The 23,444-nt window shown below is 36.5% G+C and overlaps 1 protein-coding gene across 4 annotated transcripts in view; it reads left to right on the forward strand.

Annotated features, from left to right (window-relative positions):
* The first annotated feature begins 1,982 nt into the window (after positions 1 to 1,982).
* HERC4 (HECT and RLD domain containing E3 ubiquitin protein ligase 4) overlaps positions 1,983 to 23,444 on the forward strand; it is a 121,028-nt gene continuing 99,566 nt past the window's right edge. For 3 of the 4 annotated variants that reach the window (XM_008062302.2, XM_008062301.2, XM_008062303.2), the window contains exons 1-3: positions 1,983 to 2,184; positions 3,625 to 3,655; positions 4,116 to 4,419. In XM_008062302.2, the coding sequence (XP_008060493.1) occupies positions 4,194 to 4,419 (226 nt within the window). In that variant the 5' untranslated portion in view covers positions 1,983 to 2,184; positions 3,625 to 3,655; positions 4,116 to 4,193. The remainder of the gene's footprint in view (positions 2,185 to 3,624; positions 3,656 to 4,115; positions 4,420 to 23,444) is intronic. The other variant, XM_008062305.1, reaches the window with a different exon arrangement.

Consider the following 23,444-nt stretch of genomic DNA (forward strand, 5'->3'; position numbering starts at 1 on the left):
AGCCTGGGCGACAGAGTGAGACTTCAACTGAAAAAAAAAAAAATTTTAGGAAGCTCCACTTGCTTCATCTCCTTAGATCTCTGGAAATCACTTTTCATTTATTAGGAACTCCTACTTATACTGTTAAAAAGGTTTAAAAATACACTTTTATTATGTTAAACTACTCAAATTTTAATGTTTAGTTATTGTAGCATCAAGTACATATTGTAAAGATCCAGAATTCCACAACTTCTCTTTTAATGATATGTTGTGAGGGAACAAGCCCTCAAAGTTAAACACTACAAACAAAAGTCCTGCAAGAGCAATATAGCTTCAAAATAAGTATAAAGTATGCTTTGTGGGCATTATTACCACTCCTAATGTTGAAATTATGCTTTCTTTCTTTAAGCATCTTGTCATTTTACATTTATTTCTGTAACACACTGTTGTGGGTTGAATTTGGTCCCCCAAAAAGACATGTTGAAATCCTAAACTCCAGTACCTGTGAATGTGACCTTTTGGAAATAGGCTCTTTGCAGATGTACGCATGTTAAGATGAGGTCACAATGGATTAGAATGGGCCCTAATCCAATGACTGGTGTCCTTATAAAAAGAGGGAATTTGGACGCACATAGGGCAAATACCATGTGGAAATGGAGGAAGAGATTCTAGTGATGTTTTTACAAGGATTGCCTAGGATTGCCGGCAATCATAAGAAGCTAGGAGAGAGGCCTGGGAAAGATTCTCTCCCAGAGACTCCAAGAGAGAACCAACAACGATTCCACTTTGATTTCAAACTTCTGGCCTTCAGAACTATAAGACAAAAAATTTCTTTTGTCTTAAGCCACCTAAATTGTGACAATTTGTTATGGCAACCATAGGAAACTAATATACATATTTAAACATATTTTAGCACTGATGCTTCTTAATCTGTATATTTTTCAATAAGAGATACAGAATCATGGCCTATTGTGGAATTCCTTCTAGTTCCCAAAATTCACTCCAGAATCACAGGTTCTAGTAAAGCCCAACATAAGACTTCAAAAGAGCACTGTTCCTCATTCTCCTGATTTTTAAGAGATTATATTGATTGGACTAGGAAATCCAGACCTCGTTTTTATAAAGAGGGGAATGCCGCCAAATGTGTAATTTTCTCTGATCAAAGGAAGTCCTTCAATTTAAACGTATCTTCCAGGGAGAGTGCAGAAAGTGATGAGAACCAACACTGTACCAGGAACCTGAACTGATGGTGTTGATATTTACTTATTTATTTATTTTTGAGTTGGAGTCTCACTCTGTCGCCCAGACTGGAGTGCAGTGGCCGCTCCCGGCCACCGCAGCCTCGACCTGCTGGGCTCCGGCGATCCTTCCGCCTCAGCCTTCCGAGCAGCCGGAATTACAGGCGCGCGCTACCACGCCCGGCTGACTTATTTATTTATTTATTGTAGCGATGAGGTCTCGCCGCCCAGGCGGGTCTCGAACCGGGGGCTCAGGCAATCCACTCACCTCAGCCTCCCAAAGGCGCGGGATTACAGGCTGAGCCACCGAGCCCGGCTGGTGTTGACATTTAATTCGAGTAGCTTCAGCCATTGCCATCAATACATCTCGCATCCTTAGATTAACTCCAGTTGAGGCTAAAGGCTAAAATAAAAGTCTTCATCGGCCTTTACAATCCATCACTGTGATGTTTCATTTGCTACTTAAACGACTAGGGAAAATGGAGAGTAAAATAATAAAAAAAAACCCGGCACCTATGGGCAGACAGACAACCAAACCAAAATCAAAGTGAATTTTGTGTACGCCGAAGCGTTGTTAAAGACAGGTTGCTAGCTCCTTCCCACGCCTCGGAAAACTTCAACTTCGGTACTTGACGCTCCCCCCTAAGCACCGCGAAGCGGCACACTGCGCAACCGCCGGGGGCGAGGTGCTCGGGGAAGATTCCGGCGCAGGCGCAGGCGCAGGGGCCGGGAAGTGGGCGGGCTCGCGCGCGTGCTCTTCGGTTCACTTCCGGCCAGCCCCTCCCCCAACCTCGCCGAGCCTCCTCCCCCTATTCCTTATCCTACCCAGTCTCTTCTCCAACTCTCCCCGCCCCTGGCGCTCTCCGCCCCGCTTGCCTCCCGTCCTTCCCCTCCCGCTCCATCCGGGTCGCTGACGGCTGTCTCTGGACTGGACAGCGGTGGCGGCTGCTTTTCTCTGAAGAGCCGGGTAAAGTTTCCCAGAGGCCGCGGAGGGGAGCAGCGGGGCAGCGGCACTGACGCCGGAGGTGCCCGGGTGACCGCCGCCCCTGGCTGAAGGAGGAGGGTCCCGGGAGCTGGAGACCTGCTTCGGCAGCCGCGCTGCCTCGCTGTCTGGGGAGGGGCCGCCCCCCGACGCCTTGGGCTTCCCCTGCCCTGAGGGGCCGGGTGAGTCGTTGCCCCGGTGGGTTCGGGGCGGTGTGACGGCGTGGGGGGCGGGGGGGAGGCCGGGCTGGGCGGGTACAGGCCGGCCTGGCGCAGGGCGCTTTCTCAGCGCTTCATGGGCAGGGTCGGGGCTCCTGGCCCCGGGGCTGGAATGTCGCACGACCCAGGGGAAGAGCCTCCCTCCGGTTGAGGCCGCGGGGTGCCGAGCCTCGTCCGCCGGCCTCTGCGGCTGCTGGGAGCCGGCTGCTGGGAGCCGGCTGCTGCCGTCGTCTGCTCGGCCGCGAGGTTGGGTGTGTGCGGATGATTTCTCTTCCCTGGTCCCCGGGAGCTGATCTAGGTGCCTGTTCAGGGAGAGGCGGGACTAAACTGCTTCTCATTCCCCTACCTGTTGCTGGTGAGCGGCCGCCTTCTGTCTTTTTAAAGAAAAAGGGTGGTCAAACCTTGCGCGCTGAAATCAGGGGTATTTTTCTGTCTTCCCCTTCTCCGAAAAGTCGGGAAGACAATGCAGAACTCTGAGGGATAGATTCTGGAATGGGACTCCTTGGGCACTTGCTAGCCGGCACGTCGGAAAATTGGGTTTTGAAACTTCGCAGGTTCTGTGTCAGGAATGTGGGTGGCTACTACAGGAATAAGGCTGACTTCCTGTAATTGTGTTATTTAGTAACGCGATGTGTTTAAAAATCTAGGTAGGTTTAGATGAAGTGTGCTCTTTGATTGTTATTTGTAGCTTTCTTTACAAATGAAGAAATATTCAGTCAGTGTACTGGAAAGTTCTACAGATTTCGCCATCAAACTATCAGTGCCCCAACCCCCATTCCGATTCTTGAAAAATCAGCAGTGCTGGGGTTACTTGCAGTTTTTTTTTTTTTTTCCGTTTGCGAATAATTGCCTCGGAGATGTAGATGGATAAAGATTAAAGATTGCCCAGGGGAGATTTTCTTGTAGTCACCGTTATCATTCGTAATAGAAAAACTTGAATTTGGGGAGAATTGATGTCTAAACTGCATTTTTTTTTCTGTGTTATACTTATGCACATTTATTTAGTTTTAAAATTAAATGAGTAGTGAGGGGCTGGAATGTTAATCTTTTGATTTTTAAAATAGAATATTTGGAAGTGACAGTTTTTAAGATTATGACTTGATTAGAGGATCCTACTTTTCTTTCTGGCCTATTAGTATGAATAATTGGAAGAGTCGCTTAAATTGTGGAAAATTGTTTAAAGTTTCTTATTCTATTTTTGTTACAGATAAGGGCTTCATTTTTCTGTTGATGTGGAGGTAGGTATTAAAAGGTCTAATTATAGGATTTGAGGGAGATTGCAAGGTTGTTCTGCAGTTGGCTGAATTTCTCACTGTGTATACTTGATGTTTTGGGCAGCGGAATGATGTTTTATTTGTTGCTGTCTTTGAAATAATTTAAAACAAAAAGTTTAAAAACTGATTAATTTCTTCAAGGTACTTACTTCCATTAGTTTATCACAAGATAACAAAAATCAAAATAGCATTTTTAAATTTTGCAAAGAATTTTAGAGAGAGATGTATTTTCCCTAAACATTTCTATATGATGCATTTTAAAAAGTGTTTGGTTGATTGGTTTTTGAAACTGAATGATACTGATGTAGCATATTAGAAAATGTATTTAATGTTTACTGTGTAGTGATTATTGTAGCCTAGTGTTTGAAAGAATAGTTCTACATCATTTTTTCTTGGAAGTATTAACTTTTTTCTATTTTCTCAGTCACAGGGTACCTCCAACTCTCCCGTGTTTCAGAAGACAACATTTTATTGAAACTGGAAGACCAAAATAATTACAAGCATGTTGTGCTGGGGAAATGCATCCTTTGGACAGCTAGGTTTGGGTGGAATTGATGAAGAAATTGTACTAGAGCCCAGAAAAAGTGACTTTTTTGTAAATAAAAAGGTTCGAGATGTAGGATGTGGACTCAGACACACAGTATTTGTTCTGGATGATGGAACAGTGTACACCTGTGGATGTAATGATCTAGGACAGCTAGGTCATGAAAAATCTAGAAAGAAACCAGGTAAGTTGAAATTTTTTCTATTTACTATTTCTAATGATCTTACCATTTTAAGTTTGTAGTGTCATATAATTTGTCTAGTCCTAAACCTATGTATATTCTTTGTCAAGCTTTAAAAGCAAAGTAAATATAGCCTTCCTTTATATTTGCATGCTTCTAAGTACTTTAATTATGTTGTGGTTTCTTTTTCTTTCTTTTTTTTCTTTTTTGTTTTTTAATAATAGCATTGTAAGCATTTATTGTATGGTGATGTAAAACAATAGAGAAAACCAGTCTGCAGTGTTTAGATATTCTTTGGTATAGTGTATACTCTATTGTATGTAGGTCCTCTTTAACAAATTCTATTTGGCCACCTTGGACAGATTTTAAATGCGTAATTTACTTTGTGTTTTTCATACACCAGAGAAAGAAAACAAAACTAAGATGACTTTTTACTTTGACTTACTTACCAAAAATATATCTTAATTGTTCTTTTTCCCTCTGTTATAGTATTTTAAATGTATAATTTTATTTGGTTTAGTTGCAGATACCTTTTATTTTTTATTAGGGAGATACTTGCAAGTAGCAGGGCTAGCTGTTAATGGTTTCTTGACTATGAGGTGTCCTGATTTTGTAGTAGCTATATAAACAAAATTTAAAATAATTTGTAGGTTAATGAGAATTTTGAGTAATATTGGTTACATTTCATGTTCTGTTTTCCTGGTTATTGTATTCAAGTAAAATATTACCGTATTTAGAAGTATTTCTATGTGAATTTTACTTTCAATTATAACTAAAAGTTAATAATTTAAGGTTGTAATTTCATATGGGACTGCACCTGTGCTTGCTTATAGTTTATTCTTTTAACTTTAAGAATAATGGCACTTTATTATTTTCTGTGGCAGTTAATTTTTTATCAGTTTATTATTTAAGTGTTTTTCTGTTATTCTACTTTTGAGATATTAGTGTAGATTAAATTGAATTCAAGGATTAAATTAAGGCACGTTTCATCTTTCATACTATCTCACCACCATGCCAAACCTCACTTTTCTAACGTGCAAATACTGTAAAGTTTTCATCCTTTCTTTGTGGTTAGGGTGTTAGTTTCTTTTCTTCTGCCTTAATTTGTAATTTATTTTTATCAGATGAATAATAGTGACATTCATGGCAATGGGTTTAATTATTGCAGAACTCAAGATAAATTGCAGCTTGTTTATACTCCACGTCACTAAGAATATTTTGCGGGTTCCTACCAAATTTTCATACTCCTGGATATTGGGGTGGTCATATTGGTAGAGATGAATGGTAACTTACTCATATGCATTTGATCGTTATGTCTGCTTTAGTAGCAGATGGGTCCTTTACTATTTTTGCTTAGCTTGGAATGCTGCCTTAGGTTGAGATTTTCTTGGTATGGAACTGCCGCTGTTTTTTGTACTTAACGTGCCCTATAGAAATAACTGAATATCTGTATTGTTTTAATAATTTCTGAAAGGCTATAGGGCAAGTAGAAAGTAAAAAGCCAGCACATAGAAATTGCCAATATAATTACTGATATTTACTAAGGTTTAAATTTTTTAAATGTTGTTAAACCCTTGTTCAGTGTCCACTACAAAGATACACAGTGTATACTAATAGTATAATGATTATAGTGCCTAGAACTCCTTCTAGCTCTGTAGGTAAAATTCTGATACACTTAACTAGATAGAATAGCCTTCTTCATGGTCATGTTGACTTGTGATGATTGCATTGTGATGTCTATTATCATTCTCTCAATTCATCCTGGAAGCATTATTAGGTAATATAAAGTTGGCAGGATGGGTTTTCCTAACTTGTGATACCTCTTTAGGATTGCCTCATTGTTGTTGAGGGTACATGCATTTTACTGAAGAGAAAAATGAAAGGGGTGAACTTTGTGAGAAATTTAGAGCCTTTGTTGGGAGTTAAGGTGTACATAAATGAAACAATTAGAGAGAATTGAAATTTGATATGATGTACTGTGTACTTTGAACTGAGGGAATGTAACTGATGAGAAATGTCTCTGTGGGATAGATTTAAAGTAAGATTTCTGGGAGAAAATGAAGACTTAAGTTTAATTAATTAATCAGTGATCATATAAATAGCCAGAAAATAAGTCTGTACCTTGGATTGCTTAGTTTTTTAATTTTTTTTTTGAGTTGGAGTCTCACTCAGTAGCCCCGACTGGAGTGCGGTGGCCGCTCTGGGCCACCGCAGCCTCGACCTGCTTGGCTACGGCGATCCTTCCGCCTCAGCCTTCCAAGTAGCCGGAATTACAGGCATGCGCTACCATGCCCGACTGATTTTTTTATTTATTGTAGAGATGAGGTCTTGCTGCCCAGGTGGGTCTCGAACCCGCGGGCTCAGGCAATCCACTCACCTCAGCCTCCCAAAGGCGCGGGATTACAGGCTGAGCCACCGAGCCCGGCGGATTGCTTAGTTTTATAGAAGGAGGTTCTGATCTTGAAAAAAGCTTATTATCAGAAGTCCTAGTTCAATGACATATTGAAATGAACCTAGATTTCAAAAGTAGAAGAAAGTATAAGTTCCAAGAGAGAGGTAGTGCTCTGATGGGGACTTCATCTTTTAATTTCAGTCTTGACTTAAGATGCTTGAGTGGTAAATTTTAATAATGTTTTTTAACTAAAATTATTTCTCTTTGGAATAATTCCTTAGTGAGTCATATGTGGCACTTCGCTAACCGTTTTAAAATTTGTGTGTTTGAGGACTGGATTAGGAGACAAAGAGTTGTTGGATGTTATTTAATTAGTTTTAAAGTCTTCTGATAATTGAGCAAGTTGGTTGTATTTGTACAACCATGTAATAAACATAGTTTTCTTTATCAGAACTTTAAACTTGTGACAGAAAGAAAACAGAAAGGGGGGAAGTAAGAATTTTTTTTTTTTTTTTGAGTGGATCTCACTGTCACCAGGCTGTAGCGCACTGACAGGATCACTGCTCACCATAGCCTTAACCTCCTGGGCTTAGGCGATTTTTCTTCCTTAGCTTCCCGAGTAGCTGGGACTACAGGTGCACACCACCACTCCCAGCTAATTTTTTTATTTTTATTTTTTTGGTAGAAAACGGGTCTCATTATGTTGCCCATACTGGTCTTAAACTCCTGGACTCACGTGATTCTCCCTCCCACCTTGGCATCCCAAAGTGCTAGAATTATAGGCGTGAGCCTCTGTGCCTGACTCGTTTCTTTATATAGAATGGCTTTATAATCATAACAAATATTCTATCATAAGGGAGCCTCATTAAGGATAAGTTTATTCTTGAGAGTCATGATAACCTGTGGAAGAATTGGCCTTACAGTGTAGTAAATGGTTTTAGCCTGTGGCCTATTGAGAGAGATTTTCATTCTGGACATTTTAAGAACCAAATAGAAAGTTTTAATTGATTTCCTTCATTTTACCGAGAGAGTGCAGATTATGTTCATGTTCACCCCTGTTCTCTTGTCTATGTGTGTCCTTTTCTGTCACTGCTAGCTCTTTCTGAATATTTCCAGAGAAATGAATGTTTTACTTTCATGTATTTTTTTCTTTATAAGAACTTATAAAATATTTTCTAAAGTTAATGTTTCAATTTCTTAATTCATAGTTAATATGTTTAATCTTAAGTATGCAAGACCAGTTCATTTAAGTGAATTTTTAGATTTATTTATTAATTTATTTGTTTGTTTGTGTCAAGGTCTTGCTCAGTTGCCCAAGCTGGCATAGTCATGACTCACTGCAGCCTTGACCTCCTGGGCTCGGGTGATCATTCTGCCTCAGCTTCCCAAGTATCTGGGACTACAGGTGCATGTCGCCACACTCAGCTAAAAAATTTGTTTGATTTTTTTGTAGAGACAAGGTCTTATTGCTATGTTGCCCAGGCTGGTCTCAAACTCCTTGGCTTAAGCAGTCCTCCCCCATTGGTCTCCCAAAGTGTTGGGATTCTCACGTCTGACTAGTTTTATTTTTATACTTAAAATCACTTCTAAAGATTTAAAGATAACCTATAGTAAGTGTACTTTTCTTTAAAAGATTGTTTACTCACTGTATATCTAAATCATAGGTGTAATTAGGTGATCATGGCCATTCTTTTTTTTTTTTTTAGTGTCAGGCTTTCATCTGTTAGCTCTTTATTTGGAAATGAAGTCACAAGAATAAAGTCAAGAGTTGCAAATTCAGGACAAGACTGTATAATAAAGTCTCCAACGTCCAGGATCCTGTGTGTACTGTTGAATCTTTGTATCAAACGACTTGCATTTGCTAATCTGATTTGAATTTTTGTTGTGGGCACTGAATCAGCAATAAGAACAACTGCATTAAGTATTGATTTATCCTCCTCTTCTGGTGAGGAAGGTGTACTGACTATTTCAGGTGTAAAACTTCATGGCTAATTCTTTAAAGGACTTGGAACCAGTAATTTTCTCTTTGGTATGTTAGTGCTTTTACATGATTGGAAGTGAGACACATACTTTCCTCAAAAGATCAGGAGTATGGTAGATTTCAGTTTGAGTTTGGGCAGTAACAAAGGATTCTTGTTGCAGATGACAGTCTAGGTGGTCTAGTTTTCATCATCTACTTTGTAAATATATGTTTTGCACATTGACTTCCATTTGTTTCATGTCAGAAACAGTACTAAACTGTTTTATGACCGTAATTTGTAATTAAAGTGGTGGTTTTCTTTTAAAAAGGGTTTTTGTAGTTTACAAAGTTCTTTCAAATGGAGTAAACTCATTTAATCCTCACAACAGTCTTGAATGTACCTAAGGCAGATGTTATGGTTCCCATTTTACAGATGAGGAAACTGAAGTTAAAAGAAATTAAAATGCTAAAAGGGTCACTAATATAGCAAATGTGAGCCCACTCTAAATTTTGTGGTTTCTACCTTTATCCCACAAAGCTCTCACTTATCATATTTAGAATGTAGAGGAATATTAGTTCACCTTAGGAGGAAACTGGATTATATCAGTATTTTAGAGCAGTTCTCAGGGTTTAGAAAAAACTTTTAAAAAATTACCATTTTACAACTAAGAGTATATAGTGAAGACATCGTGCTTATTATTCTTCCTCCTTGTGCATAAACTCAAAGAAATGTCATTTTAAGAACTGCATAAGAAGATCGAGAGTTCTGTTTTCAAGATGTAATAGTATATCAACACAAACTAAAAATTTCAAGTATATATAGTGTATTCTTGAATGGAAGACTCACTTGATTAGCAAAGCTAGTAATAGGTAAAATTTTTAATAGTATGATAAAATTTATTGTGGTTTATGTTGAACTCTTTAAAGCTGATGTGCACCGATTCTGTTTCTCATATCCCAGAATGGCAATTTCTACTGTTGGGTCATTATAATAAAAGCGTTTTGGTTGCATAGCAGTAGTTACTTGCATCTTCATTTTCTGGCCTGCTCCCTCTGTTTGTAAAACATGTATTTATAAATGAGCCAGCTACTTGGAAGGCTGAGGCCGAAGGATCACCTGAGTCCAGCAGGTCAAGGCTGCGATGGCCATGAGCATGCCACTGCACTCCAGCCTGGGTGACTCAACAACAAAAAACAGTAATGTAGGAAAATTGTATAACTACGAGAGATAAGATTATTCACTTAAAAGTTGTTTATAAATAAAAGTACCAAATTATCCCTCATATTTCTTATTGAATCAAAGCATATAAAACCAAAGAAGCTCATTATATTTTATAATTCCCAATTTTCATGATACCTTCTAAGGAAGAGAAAGATGTGGATGATACAAAGATTTGAAAAAAGTAATTACTTGGGTCAGGAGGCTTGCTTTGAACACGTTGAGAAAGGTTAGTGCTCAAGAATCAGTGTTAACGTTAGGAAAAATCATAATGCAAACAGATGACTACTGTTAGAGAGATGTATAATAATACTTTACTTTGTGTAGGACCCTACATCTGAGGAATTTCAAGAGCATTACACAATAACTCATGGTTCCTTTCAAAATGCTTGTGACACAATTTGCAAGAATTATCCTCATCTTAGGGGATAAATTTACGGAGAAATGGCAGCACAAGTTGGTAAGTAACTTGTCAAAACAGCAGGTGACTGGCGAGCAGCTATAAATTGAATCTGAAAGTTTTAAGTCTACCAGTCTCCTACCTTATTCACTAAATTGTGCTTATGTTTAAAATTATTTACAGTAATATCTTCTGTTGAGGCAGAGCTAATGCTAATGAACAGATTGTTTCCTTGCCATTCTATTTGGTGGCATATTAAATCGTTATTTTACCAAGATGCTTGCATTGTGTAATACCACTTTGATATTTCATTATAGCCCTGTGTGGTATGAGGAATATTTGAGAAAAAACTTACTGTGGTAACACTCATGCTTTTTTCTTTTCTGTTATAAATCATCATATATCCCTTTGTTGTCTAACTTCTATGCAGTGCTACAATCCAAGGTCCATAGTAACTGCCAGGTAGGATTGATTTGGTGGCTAACCTTGGAACTTGGATTAATAAGTTATGTTGTACCAAGTCTGCCATGAAGATACATGTATCTCTCTGTCTGGGATGCATTGGTTTGGTGAATGCTTTATAAAACTCTTAACCCACACAGAAGACAATAATAGCAGTAGATGTCTAATTTGAGCAGCCTAACAAAGGGAAGCTTCTTTAATGGACTTAGAACCAATGATTTTCTCTTTGGTATGTTAGTGCTTTTACATGATTGGAAGTAAGCCACACACTTTGCTTAAAAGGTCAGGAGTATGGTAGATTTTGGTTTCAGTTTGGGCAGTTACCAAGGATTCTCGTTGCAGAAGACCACGTAGGTGGTCTAGTTTCCATCATCTCCTTTGTTGCATGTTCCCAATATGGCATACAAATGTAGCACCATTATGAAAACTCATTTTTTATAAACCTAATGCATTCTTAAAATTGCTTTGAAGAAATAAAAGTCACTTTTTTTTAATTAAAAAAAATTTTTAATTTTAAAGATGTGGGGTACAATTCAGGGTTAGGTATACAAATCTTCATTGTACAGGTAACCTTGTCACTTCTGTTTTCATAGGCTACTAAGTATTTCAGGTACTTGCGATATAATATTAAAGACAACCCGACAGAGGAGATAAAGTCAAATGTTGTTACAAGGGCTTTTTTGGGTTAGGATTGTGTTAGTGAATAGAAAAAGGAGTAGCATTGGGCAACCCCTTTGGGTCCTCTCCCACTGTGGGAGCTTTTCTGTCCTCCAAATAAATCCTGCTTAAAAAAGAAAGAAAGAAAGAAAGAAAAATGGGTAGCGTTAATAAAGAAACCATGTGCTTATTAATGAGCCCGGGGTTTATCTCCTTTCTGCTTCCCTGGATTTTTTTTATGTTGATAGGATCAAAAAGGCAATGATGATGATGATGATGATGATGATCTTTTGAGTTGGAGTCTCACTTCGTCCCTAGAGTGCAGTGGTATGTACGCTCATGGCCACTCCAGTGTTGACCTGCTGGGCTCCAGCAATCCTTCTGCCTTAGCCTTCCAAGTAGCCAGAACTACAGGCGTGCACTACCACACCCAGCTAATTTTTTATTTATTGTAGAAACGAGGTCTCTCCAAGTTGCCCAGGCTGGTCTTGAACCCATGAGCTCAGGCAATGCACTCTCCTCGACCTCCCGAAGTGCTGGGATTACAGACTGAGCCACTGAGCTCAGCTGCAATAATTATTTTTAACTCAATGAATTGTGATAATTTCCTTACATGCAAGAAAAACCTGTACTGTGTGTAATTATACAATAATTTATTGGAGTTATTTTTGTTAAAAGGGAAATTTCTTGAATTTTGATGACTCATTCTTTAAAACATGATATTAGTTACCTAAACTTACTTTTCTTTATTTTTTTAGGAGACGAGGTCTCACTTTGTTGCCCAGGCTGGTCTTGAATTTCTGGTCTCAAGCAATCCTTTTGGCCTCCCAAAGTGCTGGGACTACAGGTGTGAGCCACCACACTTGGCCTACTCTTTTGTCTTTATTTTTATCATAACAGAATTTTAGTTTGGCCTTTCTTGCCTATATAGAAAACATTCTGGAATCCTTTAGTAATGGGTTTTCCATTCATTATTTGAAATATAATTTGTGCTTTTTTATTCATACCTAAGTTTAGCTTCATTTTAGTCCTTGGCAAAGTGTCATATTATTCGTAAATAACACATTTTTAGTTTTTCATACTTATTTTCTAATTATAAAGGTATTACGTGTTTTTAACAGAGAATTAGGAAAATATAGGAAAATAAAAATCAACAATAATACCAGCCATCATTCTTAGATAAATATTGTCATTTGAAACCTTTTCTATACTCATGTTTCTGATTACAGATTGGGAGCATTTTCTTGTATTTCAACTTTTTTTTCAATAGTAATTGAATAACTTTTCCCATGTTTTAAAATATTGTTTAAGAATTTTTAAAATGTTAATTTAGTATTTCATCATTTAGATGTTCCAACATTTATTTGGAATTTATTTCCAGATTTTTGTTTTAAGTAATATTGCCATGAACATGTACATCAATTTAGTCTTTATTTATATCTCTGTGTATTTCTTTAGAAAAAAAATCTTTAATTTTAGCAAATCTAGAAGGAATGATAACTGAGTTTATTTTTAAAATTTTAAGCACAGTTGTGTCGCATTTTACATAGTTGATATAAGAAGATATTTGTAAATGAAGGTTTTAAAAATGTATTCATTTGACAAGCTTTTGATACAGTGTGATGAGAATTCAAAGATCTAATAGGGAAAAGAAAATAAATGCACAAATAATAGGAATGTACATAAAATATGGTAAGTATTATATAGGATGTATAAACAAGAGTGCTGTGCAGTGATAGTATAACCATTGTGATGAAGTGAATTGTAGGTGAGTTTCTGTAGGAGAGATAGCACATGAACTGGAAGAATATGGTATAGTATTTCAAACAGGAAAGGGGGCAGGTGCAGTGACCCATGCCTGTAATCCCAGCGCTTTGGTAGACCAAGGCAAGAGGATTGCTTGAGCCCAGGAGTTCAAGACCAGCATGATGGTGCACCTGTGTGGGGCAGGATGGGCAGTGATGGGAGATGACTGAGGCGGAAAGATCGCCTGAGCCCAGGAGGTTGAGACTGCAGTGAGCCACTGCTGTGATCATGTCACTGTACTCCATCCTGGGCATCAGAGAGAGCTGACTCAAAAAGAGGAATGAGTGCTTTGTAGATAAAGCAGCTCAAATGTCAATAGGCAAGTTTGAGGCCTGTTCAAAGGAGAGTAGTCCTTGTAAATCAAATGCCTGAGAATAGTGAGCAGGAAAGTAAGAAAGGTAAGATTGAGGTTAGATTATGAAATTTATTAAATTAAGGAGCTTGAATTTAATCTGATGAATATTCACTGATAGTTTATAATGGGAATTATCATGGGTCGATAAAGGAAGGATTGGAAAGATGGTAATTTGGAGGTGAAATTAGGCTGTGATTGCAGTCCTTTAGAACAAGAAAGGAGTTAGGTAGATTAAAGAGAGATTTTAGGGAGTTAGAAAGAATGGACAGGTTTTGGTAGACAGATGGAAATGAATTGTGCAGGTACGGGGAAAGGGCAGGTATGATCATAGATGGAAATTATCAACTAATAAAAACAAGGAATCCAAGAAGAGGAGGAATGTTAACATTTGATTTTAAGAGGAAGGATTTTAAGAGGAAAGATTCTGGTGAGGTGAATTTTGTGGTGAATTTTTTTTCACAATATTCATTCAGCAGTAAGAAATTCAGTGGGAAGAAAGTTCAGTGCTAAAGGCATGTTATATCTTCAGTACAGAGTAGAAGAACATTCCAACTGTAAACTCTCCCTGGTTCCATCTGATTAAGTAATAATCTATTAGCAATACTTAATTTTGTGCTTTTGAAGACTGTTTAAAGTACCTGGTGATTTAATACCTTTGTAAATGTAAGGTAACCTAAATGGTTGCCTACTGCATCTGTTTTGCAAACTTGACTTTTTATATGAAAATATTTTTGTTTAGCTGACACTACCTATTAATTACTATGTTTGACTTCAGTACTTCCTTTTAGGTCTTACTGGAAATAAAGTTTTTGAAGTCACAAGATGCAGTGGTAACATAGGTGCATGTTGCTTCTGATTTCACTAGTAGCTGAAATAGTTATTTTATTTTATTTTAAAGATGTGGGGTACAATTCAGGATATAGTACATGAGTGGTCAATGTACACATGCACTTTGGGCCTCCTGTTGGTCCTCACTTCACCTGGTTTAGGCTCAGGTACCCTTGGTGATGTTAATGTTGTGTCGTAGCCCCCTTCCCGTCCTGCTACTGCCAATTCTTTTAATAATTTTGAACTATAAATCGGATATGTGCTGGCAAGGTAGGCAGGTGCTCCTGGGAAATATGCCCTCTGAGATAATGCTGTTGCTTCTGTAAAAGGGAAATGAATGTGGGGAAAGGCCTAGGGAACAGAAATAGGAGCATCTGAAAACAACTGGAAGAAAGTTTAGCTACTCTACCTGTAAGCTACTAGAAGACCTTTGTGCGGTGTTTTTGTTTTGTTTTGTTTGCTTGTTTATTTGATTTTTAGGATGGCATGATGAGGGTAAAGTAGAGCTTAGCTTGTTTCTCACAGTTAATCCCAAGTACTAATGAGCACATACATAGTTTCTGATACTGGTATTGCTCAGTTATAGATTCATAACTAGACAGACTAACAGGAACGAACCACATCCTGTGAAGAGTATTAGGTAAAAGCCTGTCTGATTAGTGTTACCTCTGCCTGAACATAGGCCTGTTTATTACTCACTTAGGGAATTGAGTAAGCATTTGCAATTGGGAATAAGGGGAAAAGGGAACATTTAAAGGTTGGTATGACAATGTATAGGGAGAAGAAATGTACAAACTATATAATTAGAGGGAAATGTAGTAATGAAATATTTAGACTATATATTTACATACTGCAGTGCTGATGTTAAAAATAATAATGGTAAACCTCTATTATGTGCCATTCACGGTACTAAATTCTTTGTACATCTATAGAAAAGTCTTTACTCTGTAAAGTATATATTGTGATGAGGAAAGTAAGACTTCAAAAAATTAAGTCACTCTCAAGGTCAAAATTTAGTGGAAATGAGCCAATTAGAAGAACAGTGGAAGAAAAGATACCATTTTAATAGCAAGACTAAGATAAAATAACCCAGGAATAAATTAGTCAGGAATGTGCAAGACCTATATGAAGAAGACTTGGAAGCACTACTGAGGGACACAAAAAACTTGAACAAATAAAAACCACATTTGTGGATAGGGACACTCAACCACAACACCGTGTCAGTTTTCTCAAAATTAATTTGTAAATTTAGTGTGATCCTAATTAAAAATATCAAGTAGCTTTTTGGGGAACTGGACAAATGGATTCTAAAGTTCATATGGAGAAAAAAAAGCATAGTAGCTGAGAAAACTAAAAAATAAGAACAGTAATATAGTAAATATTAACATGTTTTATTTTTAAAGCATTAGTAGTGATGACTGTCTCACAAGTAGACATTAAACCAACAAAACAGTATAGTAAGATGAGACATAGACCTAAATTATCTTAAATCAGGGAAAAGATTAAGTGGGGACTATTTAATAAATGGTCTTGGAATTTTTAGTAATTAATGCTTCCATTCTTTTTTCTGTTCCAACCTCTTCCCTCTCTCCTTCTGATGCTCCAAGAACAAGAATGTCAGACCTTTTGATCTTGTTCCACAGAACACTGAGATTCTATTAAATTTTTTCCCAGTCAAAAAAATTTAAAAAAAGGTCTTGGAATTAGTGGTTATGTCATCTAGAGCATAAAATTATTGGATTAATATCTCACTGTATGTATACATTTGGGTAAATACAAATGAATAAAATATTTAAATGTACACACTAACTTAAAAAAGTATTCAAAGAAAACATAGACAAATTTGTTTATTGTTTTGGCATCAGAAAATTCTGTCTGACTATGAATAGGCATAGAAGATAAACTACAGAAAAATAAAAATAATTTTGCTAGGCAGAAATCACTATAAACAAATATGACTCATTGCAATCAAAGCACTTATATCTCAGATATAAAACACACCTATAAGTTGATAAGAAAAAGAGAAACAATCCATTAGCAAAATGGGCAAAGGATTTGAGCAGGCAATTCACAGAAAAGAAAATACAAATGATTCTTAAATGAATATTCGACCTCATTTATATTAAGGTAAGTGCCATACTATTTTTTCACACACTAGGTTAACAAAGCTCTTTAAATTTGATAAAACATTGTATGGAGAGCCTGTTGGTAATAAATATTCGTATGTTGTTTGTGTTAGTATAAATTGATAAACCTCTGTGGAGGATAATTCGCCAGTGTATGTCAGAATTATAAATGTGCATACTCTTTTATCCAGTAAGTTCTATTTTCAGGAAATTATCTAATAACTGTATTTGTTCATGTGCAAAAAGACATGTACCACAACATTGTTTATAATGGCAAAACATTAGAAACACCTTTATGTCTATTTTTTGGGAACTAGTAAAAGAAATAATGGTCTATCTAATCAGTGTAATGTAATGCTATGTAATTGTGAAAATGGGATTTTCTGTGTCCTAATATGGAAAAATCTCTAATATACATTAATTAAAAAGAGTAAGGTGTAAAACAGTGTATAGAAAGCTGTATTTGCAGTTAATAATAGAAAAAATATACAGTGATACTTGCTTATAGGTACACAAGGAAACACTGAAAGAATACATACAACTAATAACGTTAGTTATTCTTGGTACAGAAATGGGAGGAGAAGTGATAAGAAGTATGTTGATGGAGAGCACGAATGGTAGAATTCTTTATTGCATACCTTTTTCAAACAATGTAGATATGTTACCTATTCAATTTTTTTAAAGGGTAGATTCTGGAATTAGAGTACTTAGACATAAGTCCTGGTTCTGTTGCTTCTTAGGTGTTATCTTGGACACCCTGCTTAGACTCCTTGTGCCTCAGATTCTCTTTAAAATTGGGATAATCATGCTAAACTCTTAGGGTGGTTGTAAGGATTAAGTGAGATAATACATGTAGTGCAAAGAGCAGTGCCTGGGATGTGGTATTTAGTAAATGTTTGCATAAAAGAAAAAAAATATTAGAGTGTGAATTTAAATTTAGGTTTGCCTTACAATAATGTGAATATTATGCTGTTTTCATATTTGCCTAATGCCTGTTATGTTGTCCTATGTGGAAGCTATGCTGTTTCCATATTTGCCTCCAGATAGATAGATAATAAAGATCCTTTTTCATTTACTGCTGAAGTTCAGGCATTTATTCAACAAACAGTTGTCTTTCTACTTGTGTACCTGACGTTGTGCTAGGCATGAAAGTACTTCTTTTCCTTGAATCTTTAGTTACCATGTTGGAACTCTTATTCAAGGTCTATGCCAAAATTTCAAAAAATGTCTGTGATACTTAGAGGTAATGCTATATTGGAGCAAGATATAAAATAGATTGGATTTCTTTACCTTCTTCAGACTTTAAAGATATAATGATACTGAAAAAATAAAGACTAAAGATGCCTTTTTGTGAGATGCACATAAATGTTGGAAGTTAGATTGGTTATTGATTTTAAAAAGATCCTTTCATGATGAATAATTAGAAGGTATAGCTCATGTACTGATATTTTGAGGAACACAGACACTTGAATAAATGCTACTCAGTCACACTTTTAAACCCTGCCTCTCCCAAAAATGATGTGCTGATCTTAAAATTTAAAATAATTGCATTTGATTATATCAGTCTACTTTTTGCATTTGCAGTTTTGTTCACACCAATATGAGTAAATTTTTGGCTTAGTATGTAAATATAGTATGTTGTTAATAAACATTGCATCCATTGTTTGTATGGTACTTGACTGTGGGAGAAATTTATACAACAAGAAAATCAAGGACAAATATATATATGTCTGGAATCATAAAACTGGCACATTGTAGAGAACAAAAAAGGAACATTTAAAAAGCTTTCTCACTGATCTCCCTGCTCCATTTCATCTTTTTTATTAATTTCAAGTTTTTATTTCTGTCTCTGAAATTTGCCCAACTAAGGCACTATCTCCTTTTTTACTCCCTGCTCATTGACTTCTTCCTATTATGATCATCTTCCCTACCATGTCAGCTGCTAGAGAGTAGAGACCTTGTCTTATACATTTTTGTTAAAATTGTAGTGGAACACTAAGGTGCACATAGAAGGAACTCAGAGTGAAGGTTTGGGGGTTGGAGTGGGATGGGGGTGTTGAATGAGTACATGATCAATGTATTTTGCTGGTTGTGCCTTAGGAAAGGAAGAAGATTATAGGTTCTTGTTTTAATGAGATTGATTGCTATCAGCTACATTATAACCAAAAATGTAAAACTGCTGTAAATATATTCTGAGGGTTCATTCTTGCTTGTCTTAAAACAAACTGAACTAAAGCAACTATATGATTGATATTATATTATGCTGGAGTCTGTATTTCACTCTTACCTCTCCTTTCCTCTTCTAAGCAATTAATATCAGTGGTTCCTAGACATCCAGAAAGTCCTTTTGTAAAGAAAGAATATTGTAATGCTCTTAAATTTTTATAAAAATATATCTTAAAAATAAATCAAATTTTTAAAACATAACCAGGTTACATTCGAATATTAACCAAAGGACAGCAGTTCAGTAAATACGGAAATGTTTGTAACTTAGCACCTTCATCTGTGAAGTAGGGATGGATGGTGCTAAACTTGCCTTATGGTGTTTTGAGGATTAAATGAGATTAGATAATTAAGTGCTTAGCACAGTGCTAGGCACATAATAAGGTCTATCTATATATGTTAACTGTATGCCTCTAGATAAATAGAATGCATAAAGGGGGTTCAAATTTGTCGACATATCCATCATGAAGAATTTTTTAATCTAGTTAGGTGTTTCTCCATATAAATATTATTTTATTGTTTGCTGTTAACTACGACATGTAACTTTATATTAACTTTAGATTTTATCAAGGAACCCATTACAATACTTTATTGGCTATGGATTGTATCATTCCAGTTTCCTATTGGTAATTATTGTTAATAATTTTAAAGACATTTTCATTTAATTTTTTAATTTTTTAGTTTGATTTCTTTAATTCTGAGTATGCCTTATAGTGTATGATTATTATTACATGAATGATATTACAGATCCTTTAAAAGTATCAAATGGCAATAGTTTCACTGTTTTATTTAAGCAGTAATTTCACTGTTATTTTTCAGAAGTAGAAAAGGCTATGCCTTGAGTGAAGTGGCCTTTGGTTGTTTGTTTTCTCTGTGACAAAATTAGCAATTTAATTATTAAAGACCGGAATTATTCATTGGTGTTATTCACTAATCCTAAGTGACTAATGTCTTCATCTTTAAAAAGTCAGAATTGGCCAGCTATGGTGGTTCACGCCTGTAATTCCAGCACTTTGGGAGACCAAGGCAGGAGGATTGCTTCAGCCTAGAAGTTCAAGATCAGCCTGGGCAACATAGATAGCAAGACCTCATCTCTACAAAAAATAAAAAAAAAATTAGCAAAATGTGATGGTATTCACCTGTAGTCCCAGTTACTGGGGGGAGGCTGAGGTGGGAGGATTGCTTGAGCCCAGGAGTTTGAGGTTTCAGTGAACTATTATGCCACTGCACTCTAGCCTGGTCCACAGAGTGAGACTCTGAACCTCCCCCACCCCCATTTTTGTTCTTTATATCACAATGTTTTATGAAACTATCTATATAAAACTACCATTGTTTTATTTTGTGGTCATTCCTAGACTTGTACATATACAGAGCTGCAAAATGGTTGAGTCAACTGATGTATACATTACCCTGAGATACAATACGACAAATGTTCTGCCTTCTTATTTTAGCTGTCATTGTAAATGTCCCTTTTGTGACATATTTTGTGCCACATTTTTTATTTTTGTGTTTTTTGGTGATGATTTGCCAAGTGTAGTGCAGAAGTGTTGTCAAGCTGTCTAGTGTTCCTAAACACACGAAAGCTGTGATGTACCTTACAGGGAAGATACGTGTTACAGTACTATTGGACATAAATTAGAAGGTGCCAAAAAATGTATTCACATTTTTTTTTTTTTGAGTTGGGAGTCTCACTCTGTCGCCCAGACTGGAGGGCAGTGACCGCTCCTGGCCACCGCAGCCTCGACCTGGTGGGCTCCGGCGATCCTTCTGCCTCAGCCTTCCTTTGAAGTTGAATTGAATTACGGTAGCAATGTGTAGTATGACGTTCACTTAGCAGTGCTTCTGTCATTTTCTTTGACTGTCCTGCCTGCTGTATGGTAACGCTAACGTTCATTTGATTAGCACCATCTTTTGAGCAAACGTCATACTTAAAATGTGTATACATTTTTTTTGGCACCCCTGAATAATATTGATGAATCAGCAATACATATATATAAGGTGTTTTTAAGCAGAAACACACATAAGATTATGTATTGATCAGTTGATGAAAATGTCCTGACCAGAAGCTTGTAGGAACATAACCCTGTATTTTCCCTCGGGGCAGTGATTCAGTATTTTGCTGAATCATTATTCATGGTGACTTAAAGAACATAACTAATGCAAATAGCGAGAATCTACTGTATTCTCAGCAAGACAAAACTAAAAAGACTAAAAAATAAGTGGAGAAATGATGGGGTTTCCTAGAAGAATGATACAGTAGTGAAATAAACCATTACCATTTAGCATCCTTCTGTTTTCTTTATGCATTGTGCAGAGTATTGTGTCATCTTTTAAGAAGGTATGAAAGAAATCTGGAGTCACTGTCTTTGTAGCTTTTATTTTTCTTTTGTAGCTTTCACTGACTAGAGAATTCAGAGTTTTGCATTTTGTGTCCATAGTGACAAGAAGAAAATTGAAAGAGGAAAATGTTTCATAATCATTAGACAAATCAGAATTTTAATGCAGAGAAAACAACTCTTCAGTGCTTATGATGGTGAAATTGATCATATAAGTGAACTCTTGCACAATGAATCTTATGATGATATTGTGTATGAATTTTCACAAACTCAGTTGATGAATGAATGATGTATTTGTAATCCCAACAGGAAATAGGATGTTTTTATGCAGGTAATCATTCAGCAGAAAGCACTTTATTATGTTTTGCCACAAGAATCTTGGATTTATCCTATATTTGAGACAGTATTCTTTCTTTTATGGTGTTTGTGGAGAAAAATTTACTTGATGTAGTTTGTAAGTGAGCAAATGGCGAAATCATGTGCATACAAAGGTGATTGTAAGAAAATAGATAATGTAAAAATAAAAATTTTCATTTTCTTTTTTTGAGTCAGGCTTTCATTCTGTCACCCAGGCTGGAGGGCAGTAGCATGATTATTGCTCACCGTAGCTTTGACCTGGATCAGGTGATCCGTCTTTTGAGCAGCTGGGACTACAGGTGTGCATCACCACACTCGGCTGTTTTTTTATTTTTGGTAGAGATGAGGTCTTGCTGTGTTGCCCAGGATGGTCTTGAACTCCTGGGCTCAAGCAGTCTTCCTGCCTTGACCTCTCAAAGTTCTGATATTAGAAACATGAACCACTGAGGCCTGCCATGTTGATCATTTTAATTGTTTTTTTATAGATCTAAAAATGAAAGTTTTGCATTTATGAAGCAAAGAAGATACCCTTTGTCATCTCAGTAAAATGATATACCATTAGAGTTTTCAAAAGTATGCGTTTTAATGATACAAGTCTAAGAAAAACCAGAAGAAATGATGAACAAAGGCCTATTAGAGATGTATTTGAAATACATCTGAAATAATTATCTACAAAGTGGATGTATTTCATTCGTCTAGTGCTTTATCTTTTCTGGTTTTGCTAATTTCTGAAAAATGTATTTTTTCTTTCCCAAGCCAATCTTTTCTACTTACATTTTCTTTCTTTTTGTGCCTCCCACAATTAAATGTTACTTTTTTCTTTCCTTGAAGAGAAATACTGTTACCCATAAATACAGATAGGAACCCAGTGACACTTTTTTCCTGCTTTGCCAAACTTTTTTTCTTTTAAAGATGTGAGGTATAGTCAGGATTGGGTACATAAGTGTTTTACGTACAGGTGAAGTTTGGGTCTCCCGTTGGACCTCACTTTGCCTGGATCAGCATCAGGCACCCATATTAATGTTATGTGTCCTCCCTTCCTCCTTTGACAGTGTCCCATTACTGCCAATCCCTTTCTTACACAGTTATGATATATGATTAGAGGTCACTTATGAGTGAGAACATGTGGTTCTCAGTTCTTTGAGAACATGTGGTACTCTGTTCTTTGTTTCTGTGATAGATTACTGAGTATGATAGACTCTGAATCCATCCAAGTTGCTGCAAAGTCCTTAATTTTGTCCTTTTTTATGACTGCATGTTATTCCATCGTGTATATGTACCACATTTTTAAAAATCTAGTCCACTTTTGAAGGGCAGCACAGTTGGTTCTTTTTTTCACACTTTTTATGTGAACATTTTGAAGCATAAAGAAAAGTTGAAAGAATAGTGTTACCATTTTGCCATATATTTTTAGCTGTATTTGTATTTTTTAAACCCATATCGTTTTATTTCTGATTACAGTAGATTTTAATGGTCATGTGCTGTTATTAACCTTTCCAAGTTTAGCATCAGACACCCATAATTCCAATATTTTTTATAGCCCATATTTGTCCAGGGAATCAATACTTTTTTTTAATGAACTTGCTTGGTAAGTTTTTTCTTTGTTTGCTGTCTTCCTCATGTTTATATATGCATCCTAAGTTGAAGTGAATTTAATCCTCCCTGTCCTCATCCCTGCTTTTTCTAACTGTATTATTGTCCTTGAAGGTTAAATATAACTTGATGATTTATAGTTAGTACAGTACCTGGTACATAGTAAATAATAAAATGTTAGTTGTTAGATTTGGCATGAATTCTGTTTTGCTTCTCTTTCTTCTACAGGGCATTACTGGGTTAGGCTTTGTAAGTGAAATTTTTTTTTTTTGGAGTTGGAGTCTCACTCTGTCGCCCAGACTGGAGTGCAGTGG

Source organism: Carlito syrichta, unplaced genomic scaffold, assembly GCF_000164805.1.
Source record: "Carlito syrichta isolate Samal-C Ts95f unplaced genomic scaffold, Tarsius_syrichta-2.0.1 Scaffold305686, whole genome shotgun sequence".
In the NCBI taxonomy this organism is placed as follows: Eukaryota; Metazoa; Chordata; class Mammalia; order Primates; family Tarsiidae; genus Carlito; species Carlito syrichta.